Source organism: Linepithema humile, chromosome 5 (assembly GCF_040581485.1).
Source record: "Linepithema humile isolate Giens D197 chromosome 5, Lhum_UNIL_v1.0, whole genome shotgun sequence".
NCBI lineage: Eukaryota > Metazoa > Arthropoda > Insecta > Hymenoptera > Formicidae > Linepithema > Linepithema humile.
The window spans coordinates 11857542-11874358 of NC_090132.1; the positions used below are offsets into that span (position 1 = coordinate 11857542).

Sequence of the window (16817 nt, forward strand, 5' to 3'; positions counted from 1 at the left end):
GAAAAATTTGTATACAAACGTGCAATTAGTTCTTCACATAGAATGAAATTAGCGTAGCTGGAAACAGAAATTTTAATGGAATCCTTTGATAAACCATCAATGTCCAATTCAACATGGTCTTGCAAAAATGATTTACAAAATGAAAATGAATTACAAAACAAAAATAAATTACAAAATGAAAATAAATTACAAAACAAAAATGAATTACAAAATAAAAATAAATTACAAAACAAAAATAAATTATAAAATAAAAATAAATTACAAAACAAAAATAAATTACAAAATGAAAATAAATTACTACATAAAAATGAATTACAAAACGAAAATGAATTACAAAATGAAAATTTCATATTTGATAATGATACAATAAGTGAATCTGAGATATCTAATCATAATATTAGAATGTTGCAAGATTTTATAAACAATGTTACAGAAAGTAATGATTCGAATAATGAATCAGATCAAAATATTGATTTTAAGAAATTTTTAGCTAATTGGACAGTTACGGAATGTATTTCGCATTTATCATTACGCTTATTATTAAAAGGTATAAAACAGTATACATGTCAAAATTGTAGTTTTGATATTCCATCTAATCCAAGAAGTCTTGTAAATACTCCTCGCAACACTGATACAGATGTTTGTGATAATGGATATTATTATCACTTCGGTTTGACAAAATCAATATTAAATGCCATATCATCGATTTCAAGAAATATTACTAATATTAAATATCTATAAATATTGATGGATTACCATTATCAAAGTCGTCACAACGCCAATTTTGGCCAATTTTGGGATTCATAGCTGATTTTAAAAAAGTTTTTGTCATCGGTATTTATTATGGTACAGAAAAACCAATTGATTCAAATAAATTTCTTGAACAATTTGTGAATGAAGCAAAACTATTATGTAAAGAAGGAATAATTATTAATAACAAAAATATTCCATGTATAATAGATTCGATAATATGTGATGCGCCAGCAAAAGCATTTGTACTAAAAATAAAAGGACATAATGGTTATTTCAGTTGCACTAAATGCATTACTGAAGGCAGTTACATTAATGGCAAAATGTGTTTTCCTGAAATTAATGCGCAGTTACGAACCGACACAGATTTTCGTTTAAAAAAAAATGAAAATTTTTATGTTGGATATTTAATTCTCTCAGAAATTCCAAATTTCGATCTTGTGCATAATATACCTTTAGATTACATGCACCTTATTTGTTTAGGAGTTACGCAAACCTCCTCGTTGTGCGCCACCTTGTCGTGGTGAGGGGGCTCACCGTGGGAATACCTGAAAAGGTGTTTCTGCGGTGCTAAGAGCGCACAGTTCCTCCGCTGGGGGGAACAGGAAGTCCGGCGGCTCCCCAAGGGACTTTTCCCATCCGCCGGTAGGAGACGGGGACTCCGACTTCAAACCCCCGGTGGCACGGCACCGTTAGGGGGAGATTTTTATCTCCCTTCCGTGCACGGGCGGCCAGGCTCGTTAGCCCAGTGGGGCGGCTGGCCAGGGGGGTGCTCCCTCCACGGTTGAGGCCTGTCCTGGCCGGGGCTGCTGCTCCGGCGGGACGGGTCTCTGGTGGGGTCACTTTGGTGACCCCGTCTAAAGGGATGGGATGTGGGTGCCGGTTCTCCTTGTGTCTGGGGCCGACTCTTCCTCTTCCAATCATGGGAGGGGAAAGGGTGCGGTCTGGCATGGGGAGGAAGCGGCGTCCCACAAGAGTGGCTCTCCCTCTCCGACCAAACGGCTCGTGGACGTGGTCCGCGAGCACGCGGTCGTGAAGGAGAGCGACGGGCCGTCGATGTCCCGGAATTCCCGGGCTCGTCGGACTGGGCCATTCCGAGCCGCTCGGACGTTTCCGAGGCAGGGTCGGATGGCGGAGGTGTAGCTGCTCGGGCCGCTCGGAATTATTCCGAGGCAGGGTCGAGCAGTGAGGACCGTTCACTTCCGGAGTGCGTCCCCGGTTCCACCGGTTCCGGAGTGCTCGGTCGAGGAGTGGGTTCGCTGGTCGCCACGGCGGGTAAGGCGTGGAGTGGGTCGCAACACTCCCCGCTCCAACCGTCCGTGGGGCCCCCCGCGTAGCTGCGCCCACTGCGGTGCCCGCATTGTCGGAGGTGCGGGACCCCCGAAAACCCCTGAATAAAACCAGGGGCGAGTAAGGGGCTGGAGGCCAGTGCACCGGATGATTATTCCCGGTGCTCGAGCCATATGTTGACCTCCCGGGGGAACTCGGGACTCAGTGGGCATGCCCGGTCAACGGAGCCGCAGTGAGTTGAGGGATTGAAACAAAAATGATGTCTTTTATAAAAAACAAGAACGATGGTGGTCATCGGGAGATGTGTCTCTCACTCGAGAAATTCTTTTCCTCAGTCGAAGCACCGACTCTCGATGTTGGGGGAGAGGAGACGTCAAAGATGTCTTCGGAGTCTAGTGTCCCGTCCCAGGACTCAGTTCTGAGACTGAGGGGGGGCATGGACTCCGATGATGAGATGATGGGAGAAGAAATAAGTGAGAACCCACCCTCCTCTCTTCACCCACATCAACGACCTGGTCCAAGGTCGCGGAAAGGCACCCCTGTGGGTACCCGCTCCATCGCGGAATCCATCCAGAGCCGGGTCCCCAAAGAGAATACAGGGAACTTCGAGAACGGGGTCAGAGGAAAGCCTCTCACGGGGGGCCCAATCCATCCTTGTCGACCTCCGCTCTGACAACAAAGATGACGGAAATGAGACGACAACCTCATCCGTCTCCAAAGCCGGCAGACCGGCGATTGGGGCCAAACGGCCAAGAAAATCACGGGAGGAGACCACCATCCTCCCGGAGACTCCCTCCTCCGACAAAAGGAAGAAGAAGAGGGAGAAAAGGGAGAGGAGGACAAGGACGAAAGGCATCTTGTCCTCTGACGAGGAAGATGAGGAGACCCTGAGGGCACGAGCTAGGAAGGAGGATCCTAGGGGGCGCCCCGCACTGGATCCCTCACAAGTGGGGCAACACACTGCCCGCAAAAGGAGGGAAACAGCTGTGGTGCGTATCGAAGAGATGCACCGGGAGGTGGCGGAGAGGGTGATGAACCCCCACCACAAGACGGATTGTACGACGGCAAGATACCACAAACACGTGGAAAGAGTGAGGAACAAGGTCGTACAATATCAAGCGGCGCCAGTCCAAAACATCCTGGATGACCTCAAGGAGAGCACTGATGCTATCCTTGAGATAGCCGCCGTCTCGAAAGGGCTGAAGGGGGACCTGGTCAAACTCCTCAACTTAGCGGCTTCCTCCCTCGAAGCAGGAGCAACACTGGCGGAAAGAGCGGAGAGGGGATATTATGACCCCGAAACGGGTAGAGCCCCCCCCCTCCGCAAATACACAAACGGAGGACATCCTAGAGGCGAATCGCCTCTTGGAAAAAGAGATCGCGGACCTCCGCAGGGAGGAGGAAAGAGAGAGAACCTCCCCTCCTCCCTCACCCCTGAATACACGGACCAGAGCTGCGGCCACTAAGATGGAAAAGGCGGAAGAGACAACAGGGATGGGGGAGACGATGGAAGACTTACTTCCGGAACCATCTCTCATAAAAGTCACCAGAAAAGACCTGGAAGACCTTCCGGCGATGAGACCCCCCATCCAAGGGATCGCGAAGAAGCTGGAGGACCGTTTCCCCCCGGTAATTACCAGCAACACCCCCCTCCCGGGTGATGGCTTGGCCGGAATTATCGCCAGAGAGGTGAGAAGACAGGTGGTGGAGTCGCTCTCCCAAGTAATGAGGGAACTCCCCCAAATGATGAGGGAACTTTTGGGGGACAGACTCCCCCCCCTCCTTGCCTAACCCCTCTCCCCCAAACCCCCTGGCAATAAGGGACCACCCTTAGCTAAGAGGGTGGCTCCCCCTGCAGGGGACTCCAAGAGGGAGGAAGGAAAAAAGGGGAGGGGGAAGGTGCCGGCGCGGTCCGACGCCGTGCGACAGCCCACTGCCGGCCCTCCCCCCCCCCTACAGGGAAAAAAAAACCCCGATCGTAAAATCAGGGCAACCAATTCCCCCTGGAGGGAAATCCGCTGTAGCTGGCACTGCCATAGTTTAGTGGCAGCAGCAACAACAGCAAGAAAACCCACCACCCCTGTTCACAGAGGTGGTGAAAAGAAAGAAGAAGAGGAAGGAGACCCCTCCCTCCTCTACAGCGAAGAGCGCCGAAGGGGCAGCCAAGACGGTGCCCAAAACCGTCCCTAAATTCCTCCCCCCCTCCCCGCCCAAACCGGGCCCTCAGGGAGAGAGGGGGAAGAAGAAAAAGAAGAGGAAGGTGCCCAACACCGCGGCTGTTTCCCTCACATGTCCAGTGGGGGAATACGCCGCGGTGATGAAAAGGGTCACCGGGAAGATCTCCCTCAAAGAAATGGGGATCCCGCCGACAAAGGTCAAAGCGGGCCAAACGGGGGCCCTTATCATACAGATTCCGGGCCCGGAGGGACAGAAGAAGGCGGACATGTTGGCGCAAAATATACGCAACATGTTCGCAGACAGACCCGAAATACGGATCAATCAACCCCAGAAAATGGGCGAGATCCGTATTCGGGATCTGCCACCGTCAACCACGGCTGAGAGCGTTGCTCAGGCCGTGGCGGAGAAGGGAGGATGCTCTCCCGCTGAGGTCAAAGTGGGGGACATAAAACCCTCCACCATCCCCAGAGGCCTCTACACAGCCTGGCAGTGCTGCAAGATCGAGCATCCTGCAACAGAGCAACATGAGGGGAACGGCCCCCACCATGCGGGCACTACACAAGCGAGAACCGCACGTCACGCGTCCGTGTGCGCACGCGTCAGCGTAGCATGCTATACTTTGTCACTTCTCCAGCCCGCGAAAAATGCTAAGAAGCCAAGCGTTTTTAATCGAGTAAGGCGAATCGCTCGAATAATAAAGATTCCGTCTTCTAGACCTGTATCTTGCAACTTGTTTTTTTTCTTTTTTCGCATTTCTTTTTAACGCACAATCTAATGCACAATCGAGTAAATAATTAAATAAATTTTTTTTCTAAACAGTATTATTTTATATTCATTAAAAATATACGCATAAGTTAAATTATTAACTGTTGAAAAAGATATTAATTTGCTATGACTTGTCAATAGAAAAATAAAATATAATTTTACAATTTTTCAACAAAATGCAACTTTAACATATGCCAAGATTATTAATAAATATAAAATAATACTTTTTTGTCGAAAACATTATTAAATAATTTGATTGATTACTGTTAGAAACTCATGTGCAAAAAAAGTTGCAAGAAGCAATTTCCAAACACAATATCTTCAACATTTTAGCTAATCGCTTTACCCGTTTAGCCACGCTTGCTACTTGACATTTTCCTCTTTAAACTTAAAAGAAAGATATATTAATAATTTATTAGTAGTTAATAGTGGCCTTCCACGCCACCCATGAGGTGCCACTAATAGCGCGCTAGATTTTTTTAAAGTGGATCTTTGCCTGTAGCCCTATTATACCACATATTATTGCAAAATACCACAAAAAATATATTACTATGTAAATATTATGTATATTACAATATAAAAACTATATGTATATTATAAACATATACATATATATTAGTATCATATATTAATATCATATTCACGTATAAATAATAGATGTGTATAGTACGCACGCGCACGCGCGCGCGCGCACACACACACACACACACACACACACACACACACACACACTGTTAGAATTTTATAGCGGTTGAAGAGACTTCAAATATAAATATTGATAAGGTTGTTTTTTTTAACTTTTGTTTAATTTTTATTTATATATATATGTATAAAAAAATATCAATAATTTATAAATATATTTTGAATATTCGGCTTTGTCCGTCTTATTCCGCCGCGACCATCTCTCCCGCCACGGCCGCTCCTCCCGCCACCGATTCCTCTGGCTATTGAATTTTGATAGCCTCCTGTGGCTCCGCGAGCAGCCCGCTGGACATACCAGCGGGCTCGTGCACGGCCGGCTCCTCTCCTTTTTTTTCCTACAAAATAAAGATTGATGTAAATAATCAATAAAATAAAAATATTGTATGTGTATGAAGAATGTAATAATTCAAAATTTATTACATACTATATTTTTTTGGATGCGGTTGCTCCGGCATTCGCTCCAGCTGTTATTGAGGCTGCTGCTGTTGTTGTTGCTACTGTTGTTGAGGCTGCTGCTGTTGTTGTTGCTGCTGCTGCTGCTGCTGCTGCTGCTCCACTTAGAGGCGCAGCCTCACAACCTCCACATGTTGCAGCTGCATTTGCAGCAGCAGTTGCTGCAAATGTGGAGCTTCTACTTGCATTGTGTTTTCTGTAAAAAGAAAAAAAAATATATATATATATATCCTTTTTTTTAAAGATATTATGTGTACAATTATAATAATAACTTAACGTAATTACTTTAAAAACGTAAAACGTTAATTTTAGCACAAATATAATTAATAATATTAATTACTTACCGGACGAAGCGTTCTCCATGGCAACCTGCGCTTACTTTTCCACGAATTGTGAAAATAACGGCGTTTGAAGAACGTGGACGCGACTTCGATGCGCATAGCGTTCTGCGCATCGAAGTCGCGTCCACGTTCTTCAAACGCCGCTATTTTCACAATTTGTGGAAAACTAAGGAACTAAGAAAAACTAAATGCGCAGCATTTTTGCGATTCTCAATTGTTTCTGCGCGTAAACCGCGTTTGCATTGCGTGGTATATATAAGAGCACGGCAAATTTTAATAGTAATATTTTATATGCCGCTCATTTCTTTTCGTTGAAAAAGCTTAGGCAGTCTTGACTGTAAGTTTTTCAAACCTTTCTGTACATTTACGTAATTTTTCTTCTCTTTCCTTATTTTTTTTCTTCTTTAAATCTTTTTTTTTTTGTTTTCTATAGTTTTATTTTGTATTCATTATAAAAATGTGTGATTTATTAAAAAAAAAATGCAAGCAAAGCTTTTCAGAAGCTTTGCTTCGCGATGATAGATATAAATATTGGATACAAAAAGTACCATTAGATGACAGTTTATTTCATTGCATTATATGTGATAAAAATATTTCTTGCAACACGAGCATTTCTAGACATGCAAATTCTACGTATCACAAAAGTAATATTAAAGAAGACACATCTTTGTTATTAAATAATAATTATATTACTGTAAAAAAAAATATTTCTAAGACATTAAAATTTCAACCACAATGGTTAGAAATAGAGTACTTTCAACCATGGTTACGCGAAGTATCACACGATAAAACATTATGTTTTTCTTCCTTGTGTGAAATATATCTAACTGCTAAAATGTCATGTATTTCTCGTCATGCACAATCAATAGCACATTTAACAATTACTAAAAATGTTAATATAGAAACGAAAAATACAGACGAAGATGTCAATATGCCGGACGAATCAATTTTGTCGTTCGATAAGCGAAAGAAAGCTGCAGAAATTCGATACGCTGCTTTCATCGCTGAAAAACATTTTGCATCAAACTGCGACAGACATTCTCACTTTTTTCCAACAAATAGGAAAAGATTCTGACGTATTGCAAAACATGAAAATGAGTCGGACTAAATGTCAAAAAATTATTTCGAACGTGTGTGTCCGGTTGAAACGGATCGTGTAGTCGATATTATTCAAAATACTAAATTTACTATTTTTATTGATGAAATGTCTGACATTTCTAATCAAAAATGGATGACGTTTTATGTTTGGTATGTTGATCCTGCAACATTAGACATTCGCTCGCAATTAGTCAAATTAATAGATATTGATGCAAGGAATAGCAGTGCGGAAAAATTATTTGATGCTTTTAAACGAGAAATGTATAGACTGCAAATTCCATTTTTAAATATTGTTGCCTTGTCACAAACGACAATGCGCCCGTCATGACGGGTAAATATTCATTATTTAAAACAAAACTTGAAAAAAAATGTAAAAATTTGTTAACATTTTCATGCCTATGTCATTCCGCTGCACTTGTTGCACATACTGCATGTGGTAAGATCCCAAACTATTGCGAGGAATTGGTAAAAAAAATAGCAAGTTATATTAACAGTAGTCCAAAACGATCAGTTATTTTTGAAGAATTTTGTGAATGTTTTCAAGAAGCAAACCAAAAAATTTTAAAGTTGTCCGACACACAATGGCTTTCTCGGCATTCATGTATTGAAAGACTTCTAGAGTATTGGGATACTGTCGAGCATTTTTTAAAAGAAATGGTAATGAGTGAAAGAACAAAGTCTGGACAAAATTTATTATTTATAATGCAAAAACTTGATATAAAAGCATATTTATTATTTTTAAAACATATTTTACATTTTTTAAATGTTTTTAATGCATTTTTCCAAGCTCTAGAAACAAGAATACAGTTATTGCAGCCGAAATCATTTCAGTTCCTAACCATTATTTGTAAACATTTCTTAAAGTCAGAACTTTTACAAAATATAAGTAATAATTTTGAATTTTCCAACAAAGAAAATCAAAAATCTTTTAACGAAGTATATTTAGGAGATGAATGTGAAAAATATCTTAACGAGTTGATAACAGAGGGACACGCAAACGTAGTTGCAATAGTTCGAGAGAACTGTTTGCAATTTTACATAACTGCTGCCCAAGAAATTTGTAAAAGATTACCAATAAATGACAAATTTTTATCAAAATTAAAAATTTTCGAACCGGACACAGCTTTACGTAATATTAATAGAGAAACTTCATTTAATGATGTTTCTTTTGTCGCTCAGACTATTGGCGGGTTTAACGAAAACAGTTCAAGAAAAGAATGGTTTGCTTTATATAGGCGTATTGCCTAAGGATTGTGTTCGACTTGGTTGAAAGATATTGAGACCAATTTCTTAGAAAAATATATTTTATTTTTCCTCGTCAGAGAAGTAGAGTAATGTACAAGTTTTGTGTTTGATTTGATTAAGGGCGCCAGAGGCGCTTTCTCGGCAAGAGTGTAAGGCCGAGAATCAAAAGAAAAATTGACGGGCGCGGTAAGAAATTACCGGCCGCGTCTTAGTGTGTTGAACGGGTCCTAAAAAGGACGGTTCAACTGAGTTAGCTCGTTGCAGCCCCTTTCCCGGCGTCGGTGGAACTCCGTTCGGGAAGTGGTCTTCCGTCTGACAACTGCTCTCTGAGCAGGCTCTGAGCGGTGAAGTCTGTACTGCGATGGATCGAGTCTCTGGTGTGCTGGTGGTGGCAACCGTCTCGGCTCTCGGAATTACGGATTGCTCCGTGTACCGAGGAGAGAGAGGTCTCCGAATTCGGATGTCGCCTTGAGTGAGCGTGTCCCTTGGTGGTCGAGTCAACCGGACGCAGAACTCTAGTGGGATTAATTTCCACACTAGAGACTGAGGAGGTGACGGCGAAAGTGGAGTATCCGCGGGCCGCTTGGTTGAAGTGCGTGGCCGATGCTGGGACTCTGCTTTCTTTTTACACGCCTTGCGAGGCAGTGTGAGAAAAACGGCGAGACTATGTGTCTCTGTTAGATTCTGCCGAGGCAGAGTACGACTCAGTTCAAGGGCCCTGGGGAGAGCTCGCCTTGAAGCGAGTGAGTGAGGAAAGATCTGCGGAGCAGCTCTTTTATATCTCGTCGATCGAAGCTTGATCGCGAGAAGGTTCTTCACCGCCTGCGCAACCTGGCGGTGGGTCCGCAAGCTTGTAACTGGTAGAAGGCCTGCGGCGCGTAGCGGCGCCGCGATGTATTATACCGCGTCAGTGCAGCGGTGTGGCGGTGAGCCGCCACAGGACCCCCTTGGCAGTTTTTAAGCCTGGAAACGCACGGTTGGTTTAGAAGTTCTGCCGCTCCTCGTCTTGTTGGTTGCGGAGGGCTTTGGTTGGTCGGCTGGTGTTGGTTCGATTGGTTGCTCATCGTCGTCCAACGTGTAAGCCGGTTTCAATCGGTCAATCGAGACGTTGATTGGCTTGCCGTTGACCAATAGCCTGTAGACTTTGTCGTTTCTGCTTAAAACGTTAAATGGTCCGTCGTACGGTTGCTGTAACGCTCTGGTCGGGCAATCGTGTCTGACGAAAACTTTTTCCGATGTGGCCAGGTCCTTGTGTACGAAGGTGCTGCGGTGGCCATGGCGTCGTAAGTGTGGACGGAGTTTGTTCATTTTTTCTTGTAAATGACGGACAAACTCGTCCGTTGGCTGCTCGTTACTGGTTTGGTCCAAGAATTGTCCGGGAATCCGAATAGTCTCTCCGAAAACTAATTCTGCTGGTGTGGCTCCGATGTCCTCTTTTACTGCGGCGCGGATGCCTAATAAAATGACTGGAAGAATTTGCGTCCATGCTTCTGTTTCGTGGCTTTTGATAGCCGCTTTGAGTTGCCGGTGTAGTCTCTCTACCATGCCATTGGCTGCCGGATGGTACGCGGTAGTTCGGATGTGTTGCGATCCGGTCAGTCTGGCCAACTGCTTAAATAGTTCCGACTCAAACTGCCGTCCCTGGTCCGTGGTGATTCGTGCCGGCGCTCCGAAACGCGCAATCCAGTTTTCAAATAAGAGGCGAGCCATCGTTTCTGCGGTGATGTCGGACATCGGGTATGCCTCTGGCCATCGTGTGAATCTGTCAATGATTGTGAGGCAGTATTTCTTCCCTCGAGATGGAGGCAAAGGTCCGACGATGTCCATGTGTATATGCTGGAACCTGCTGGTAGGCCCCAAGTAATTTCCTGTTGGTGAAACGGTGTGTCGGTGGACCTTTGATTTCTGGCAGGGAATGCAAGCCTGCGCCCATCTGCGGCAATCCTTTTTTATTCCGGTCCACACGAAGCGCTGCGTGATCAATTTGACGGTGGTTTTTATCCCGGTGTGCGCGAGTCCGTGCAAATGCTTAAAGATTTGCTTTCGGAATTGTTGCGTGACGTATGGTCGTGGGATGCCCGTCGATGTATCACACATCAGTTTGATATCTGTGCCGGGAATTACGGTTTCTTTAAGCTGCAACTTCGTATTCCCTTTGAGTAATGCTTGTATTTCGGCGTCGTCTTTTTGAGATTTTGCGAGCTCTGCAAAGTTTACTGCTTGCTGGACAGCCTGCGTCCTCGATAGTGTGTCTGCTACGATGTTATCCTTTCCCGCCACGTGTCTGATGTCGGTTGAATATTGCCCGATCAGCTCCAAGTGCCGTGTCTGCCGCGGTGAGCTCTGCAAAGGATCTTTTCGAAATGCATACACGAGCGGTTTGTGATCCGTGTAAATGATGAACTCCCTTCCTTCTAACCAGTGCCGGAAATGTTTGATTGCTGCGTATATCGCCAAGAGCTCTCGGTCGTACGGACTGTACTTTTGTTGCGCGGTGGTCAGCTTTTTGCTGAGGAACGCCACCGGTTGCTGTCCGAGTTTTCCATGTTGGTGGATTACTGCTCCGATTGCGAAATCTGAGGCGTCGGTTGTTAAGGAGAGTTCTGCTTTCGGGTCCGGATGTGCCAAGAGCGTTGCCCGTGCAAGGCTTTCTCTGCACGTTTCAAACGCTGCCTCTCGTTCTGCGCTCCATTCGATTGGTGTTTTCCCGGGTCTGTTCCCTTTTAGCGCGTCATTCAAGATTGCTTGGTCTATGGCCGCTCCCGGAATGAATCTCCTGTAAAAATTTAAGGTTCCGAGGAACTGCCGCAGCTGCTTGACGGTGATCGGTTTTGGAAATTTCCGAATGGCCTCGACTTTTTCCGGTAGTGGTTGCGTCCCTTCTGCTGAGACTTGGTAGCCCAAAAATGCTACGGTTTCTTTTCCGAACACGCATTTTGCTGGGTTTAGTTGAATTCCGTATTTGCTGAGTCTCTGGAACAAAGCTGTTAAATGTGCTTTATGTTCGTCAACGTTGTGAGATGCTACCAGGATGTCGTCAATGTAGGCGTAGCAGAAATCGAGTCCGCGTATCACCTCATTTATGAATCTCTGGAACGTTTGCGCTGCGTTTCTCAACCCGAAAGGCATTTTGAGAAATTCGAACAGACCGAACGGTGTGGTGATTGCCGTTTTTGGCACGTCTTCAGCGTTTACCGGAATCTGGTTGTAAGCTCTAACCAGATCCAGTGTAGAGAAAATTGTTTTCCCGTGAAGAGCCTGTGTAAAATCCTCGATGTGCGGAATCGGGTATCTGTCCGGCACCGTTCGGTTGTTGAGCTTCCTGTAATCGCCGCATGGTCGCCACGTGCCACCTTTCTTCGGTGCCATATGCAACGGTGAGGCCCATGCGCTCTTGGACGGCGCGATTACTCCTTCTTGCAGTAAAAGATCGAACTGTTGTTTTGCTTCTTTTAGCTTCTCCGGCGCCAGTCTCCTCGGCCTGCATGCTTCCGGTGGTCCCGGTGTTGTTTCGATGTAATGCATCGTTGAGTGCGGCGCGGATTCCGTCTTTCCGGTTGGTCTAGTGAGCTGTGGAAATTCAGCCAATAAGGCGTGAAAAGCTGTTTCCTGTAGTAATGTCTTAATCGATGTTTGTCCGGTTCTGCTCTGCAGGCTGTTTGTGGCCAATCCCGTCGTAGCGTCCAAAAGTTTGCCTCTCCTTACATCCGGCAGGAGATGGAAATGCCCAAGGAAATCGGAGCCGATGATTGGCTGTGTGACGTCAGCTACGATGAATTTCCATTGGAAGGCGCGCCTCAATCCGATGTTGAGCTGAAGCGCGATCCACCCGTAGGTGTGAATGACAGTTCCATTGGCTGCAAACAGGGCTTGCGTTGCTCCGGACATCCGTCCGCGTACCATCGAGCGCGGGTAGACACTTATGTCTGATCCCGTGTCGATGAGGTACCGAACTTTTGTTTGTCGCTCGGTTATTACAAGGCGGCATGGTTTCGGGTCCGGGCCGTCTGCCGCCATTGATTCCGGACCGTCTAGTTTTCCGTTTTTTCCTTCTTCTTCTCCTTGTATGTACAAGGCTCTGTACACTTTCTTGCCTTGCTGCCGAATCGCCGATGGAAAAAGCAAAACTCGCTGTCTTCTTCCGAATTTGATTTGGTCCGGCTGCGGCTGCGCGATCTGTGGCGCTGTTGTTTGTGGCGGTGCTCCTGCCGGCCCAATCGCGTGTTGAGTGCGGCGACTTGCTTGACCAATGCCTGAATCTGGTCCTCGAGCGAGCCGGTAGGTTTTGATTTCGTCTCCTTCGGCTTGTCCAAAACTGCGACTGTTCGGCATGTGACTTCGTAGACACGGTCGGCCTGTTCCGCCACGTCCTCGAGAAGATCGTCAGCTCGCGTTGCTAGTATGATCTGCATTTGGGCCGGTAAACGCCCCAGCCATAGCGTGCGCAGGAGTTGATCAGGCACGGCATTGCCCGCGAGCGTCCTTAGATGGCGCAGGAACTGCGATGGCTTTCGGTCGCCAAGTTCCTCTCGCTCTAATAATTGGCGGATGCGGTGTTCCTGTGAGTCGCTCAGCCTTTGAATGAGTGCCCTTTTTACGGCTTCGTATTTCCCGCATGTCGGAGGATTCGTTATCACGTCTTTGATTTCCTTGATGTATTTTGTTTCGATTTGCGAGATTGCGTACGCATACTTGGTTGAATCCGACGTGACGGCGCTCAGCAGGAACTGGCTCTCTAATTGGGCGAACCATAATTCTGGTTCCTCCGGCCAAAAAGGTGGTACTCGCACCGATACTCTGCCGATTTGTGCTGCGTCGGCGCCTGGCATATCGCCGGCCTTCTCTGATTGGCTCATTTGCTTTAACCAGTCGTCGGGGTCACCAGTTTATAGGCGTATTGCCTAAGGATTGTGTTCGACTTGGTTGAAAGATATTGAGACCAATTTCTTAGAAAAATATATTTTATTTTTCCTCGTCAGAGAAGTAGAGTAATGTACAAGTTTTGTGTTTGATTTGATTAAGGGCGCCAGAGGCGCTTTCTCGGCAAGAGTGTAAGGCCGAGAATCAAAAGAAAAATTGACGGGCGCGGTAAGAAATTACCGGCCGCGTCTTAGTGTGTTGAACGGGTCCTAAAAAGGACGGTTCAACTGAGTTAGCTCGTTGCAGCCCCTTTCCCGGCGTCGGTGGAACTCCGTTCGGGAAGTGGTCTTCCGTCTGACAACTGCTCTCTGAGCAGGCTCTGAGCGGTGAAGTCTGTACTGCGATGGATCGAGTCTCTGGTGTGCTGGTGGTGGCAACCGTCTCGGCTCTCGGAATTACGGATTGCTCCGTGTACCGAGGAGAGAGAGGTCTCCGAATTCGGATGTCGCCTTGAGTGAGCGTGTCCCTTGGTGGTCGAGTCAACCGGACGCAGAACTCTAGTGGGATTAATTTCCACACTAGAGACTGAGGAGGTGACGGCGAAAGTGGAGTATCCGCGGGCCGCTTGGTTGAAGTGCGTGGCCGATGCTGGGACTCTGCTTTCTTTTTACACGCCTTGCGAGGCAGTGTGAGAAAAACGGCGAGACTATGTGTCTCTGTTAGATTCTGCCGAGGCAGAGTACGACTCAGTTCAAGGGCCCTGGGGAGAGCTCGCCTTGAAGCGAGTGAGTGAGGAAAGATCTGCGGAGCAGCTCTTTTATATCTCGTCGATCGAAGCTTGATCGCGAGAAGGTTCTTCACCGCCTGCGCAACCTGGCGGTGGGTCCGCAAGCTTGTAACTGGTAGAAGGCCTGCGGCGCGTAGCGGCGCCGCGATGTATTATACCGCGTCAGTGCAGCGGTGTGGCGGTGAGCCGCCACACTTTACATCAAAGCTTTACAGAAGCAGAAAAAGATATTCTATCAATGTTGAATTTTGATGACATGTGGAAACAAATTTTCCAACGCACTCATTAATATCCAAATTTAATGTGTCTTTTGAATGTTATAAGATCGCTACCAAATTCTAATGCCGATTCAGAAAGAATCTTTTCCTTTCTGCCAAATATAAAAACGGAAAAACGAAATCCACTTTTATCTGTCAGTGTCAATGCTACATGCGTGCTTAAGTCAGCATTGAAAGCGAGAGGGGAAACAGCTGTAGACATAGAAATTAAAGAAAAGCATTTGTCTCTAATGTCCGCGGACAAATTGTATTCTGCATGTTCTAAAAAAGATAAAAGTCGTCTAACACTATATGCTGCAGATATTAATGAAATTGCTGGTCCCTCCTCGTCTAATGATATTACCGTCTGGTACTCAATAGATTGAGACCGGCGGCGCCCCCAACCTCGAAGACGCTGGACCCTGGTTCCTCGACCAGGTGGTGGGGAGTCTCTTTCCGTTGAGAGACATCCACATCCCCCCTAGGGGGGATACCCCACTTGGACCGAGGACCTGGGGATATCAGAGAGGGAGCTATCCGAAGCGGCCAAAAGGCTGGGGGCTGCTGGTAAAGCCCCCGACCCGGACGGGGTTCCCGGGCGTGTTTGGGCCTTGGCTTTTGGCGTGGTGGGTACTCGACTGAGGCGACTGTACAACGCATGCCTCAGGACGGGCACCTTCCCCTCCTTGTGGAAGATAGCGAACCTTGTGCTACTTCGCAAGGAGGGGAAACAGGCGGAGCAACCTTCGGCTTACAGGCCGATTTGCCTGCTGGACGAGGTCGGCAAGCTGTTCGAAAGAATCATTGCCGGCCGAATAGTCCAGCACCTGTCGCGGGATGGTCCCAATCTATCGAAGGACCAATTTGGGTTCCGAGAGACCCGATCCACAACAGACGCGATTATGCATCTGCGGACCCTCTCGGACCAAGTTGTAGGGGAGGGGGGGGGGAAGTGGCGTTGGCGGTGTCGCTGGACATCGTCAACGCCTTCAACTCCTTCCCCTGGAAATGTGTGGGAGAGGCCATGGAGTTCCATGGCCTTCCCCCATACATAAGGGAGGTTCTTTGGGACTACTTCCGTGACAGGACGCTCCAGTACAGGGATCAGCTGGAGCGGGTAAGCCGAAGGAAAGTCTGTTGCGGGGTTCCTCAGGGGTTGGTGTTAGGACCCCTATTATGGAACCTCGCATACGACAAAGTGCTCCGCACGGCGCTTTCCCCGGGCTGTCGTCTGCTGTGTTATGCAGACGACACCCTGGTGGTGGCCCGGGGGAGAAGCTGGAGAGAGGCCCGGGACGCGGCGAACGCCGCCACCCGGGTGGTCGTACACTCAATACGAACGATGGGACTCGAGGTCGCCCCGCAGAAGACGGAGGCTCTGTACTTCTACAGCAGAGACTCGGGGCGACCTCCCCCACCCAAATCTGGGTGGGGGAAGTCCGTGTCTGGGTGGGAACCCAGATGAAGTACCTGGGCCTCACCCTGGATGGACTTTGGGGGTTTGAGCAGCACTTCGCTGGGATAACCCCCAAAGCGGATAGGATGGCGATGGCATTGGGTCGCCTCCTTCCGAACCTGGGTGGTCCGAGAAACAGAGTCAGAAGACTCTACGTGAACGTCGTGCAATCGGTGCTCTTCTACGGGGCACCGGTGTGGGCCGAAAGGGTCGCGGCCAGTCGGCGCATACAGGCTTTGTTACATCGTCAACAGCGCCGGCTGGCCATCAGGCTGATCCGGGCCTACAGCACGACGTCGTACGCGGCGGCCACAGCTCTGGCGGGCCTCCTCCCGGCCGAGTTTCTGGCGAACTCGTACGCCGAATTTTACCGGCGTACGAGGGACCCAGACTGGCCCGGGAGCGCTCGCCTATTGCCACGAGTCGTAGCCAGACTCCGGAGGGACGCCCGCCAGGGAGCCATGGAGGCGTGGCAGGCCTCCTTGGCTGGCTCCACGGTGGGCAGATGGACCACCCAGGCCATCCAATCCTGTCTTCCCGAATGGGCGGACAGGAGGGGACACGGTATCGGGTTCCACCTGACACAGGTGCTCACCGGACATGGTTGTTTCGGTGACAACCTGTGCAGGATCGGT

At 47.5% G+C, this 16817-nt stretch overlaps 1 protein-coding gene across 1 annotated transcript; it reads right to left on the minus strand.

Moving 5' to 3' along the window:
* Window positions 1–12853: 12853 nt before the first annotated feature.
* LOC137000053 (uncharacterized) lies at window positions 12854–13678 on the minus strand. The gene has a single exon (XM_067355653.1). It carries the CDS (start codon window positions 13676–13678, stop codon window positions 12854–12856), a length of 825 nt encoding a protein of 274 aa, XP_067211754.1.
* Window positions 13679–16817: the final 3139 nt, after the last annotated feature.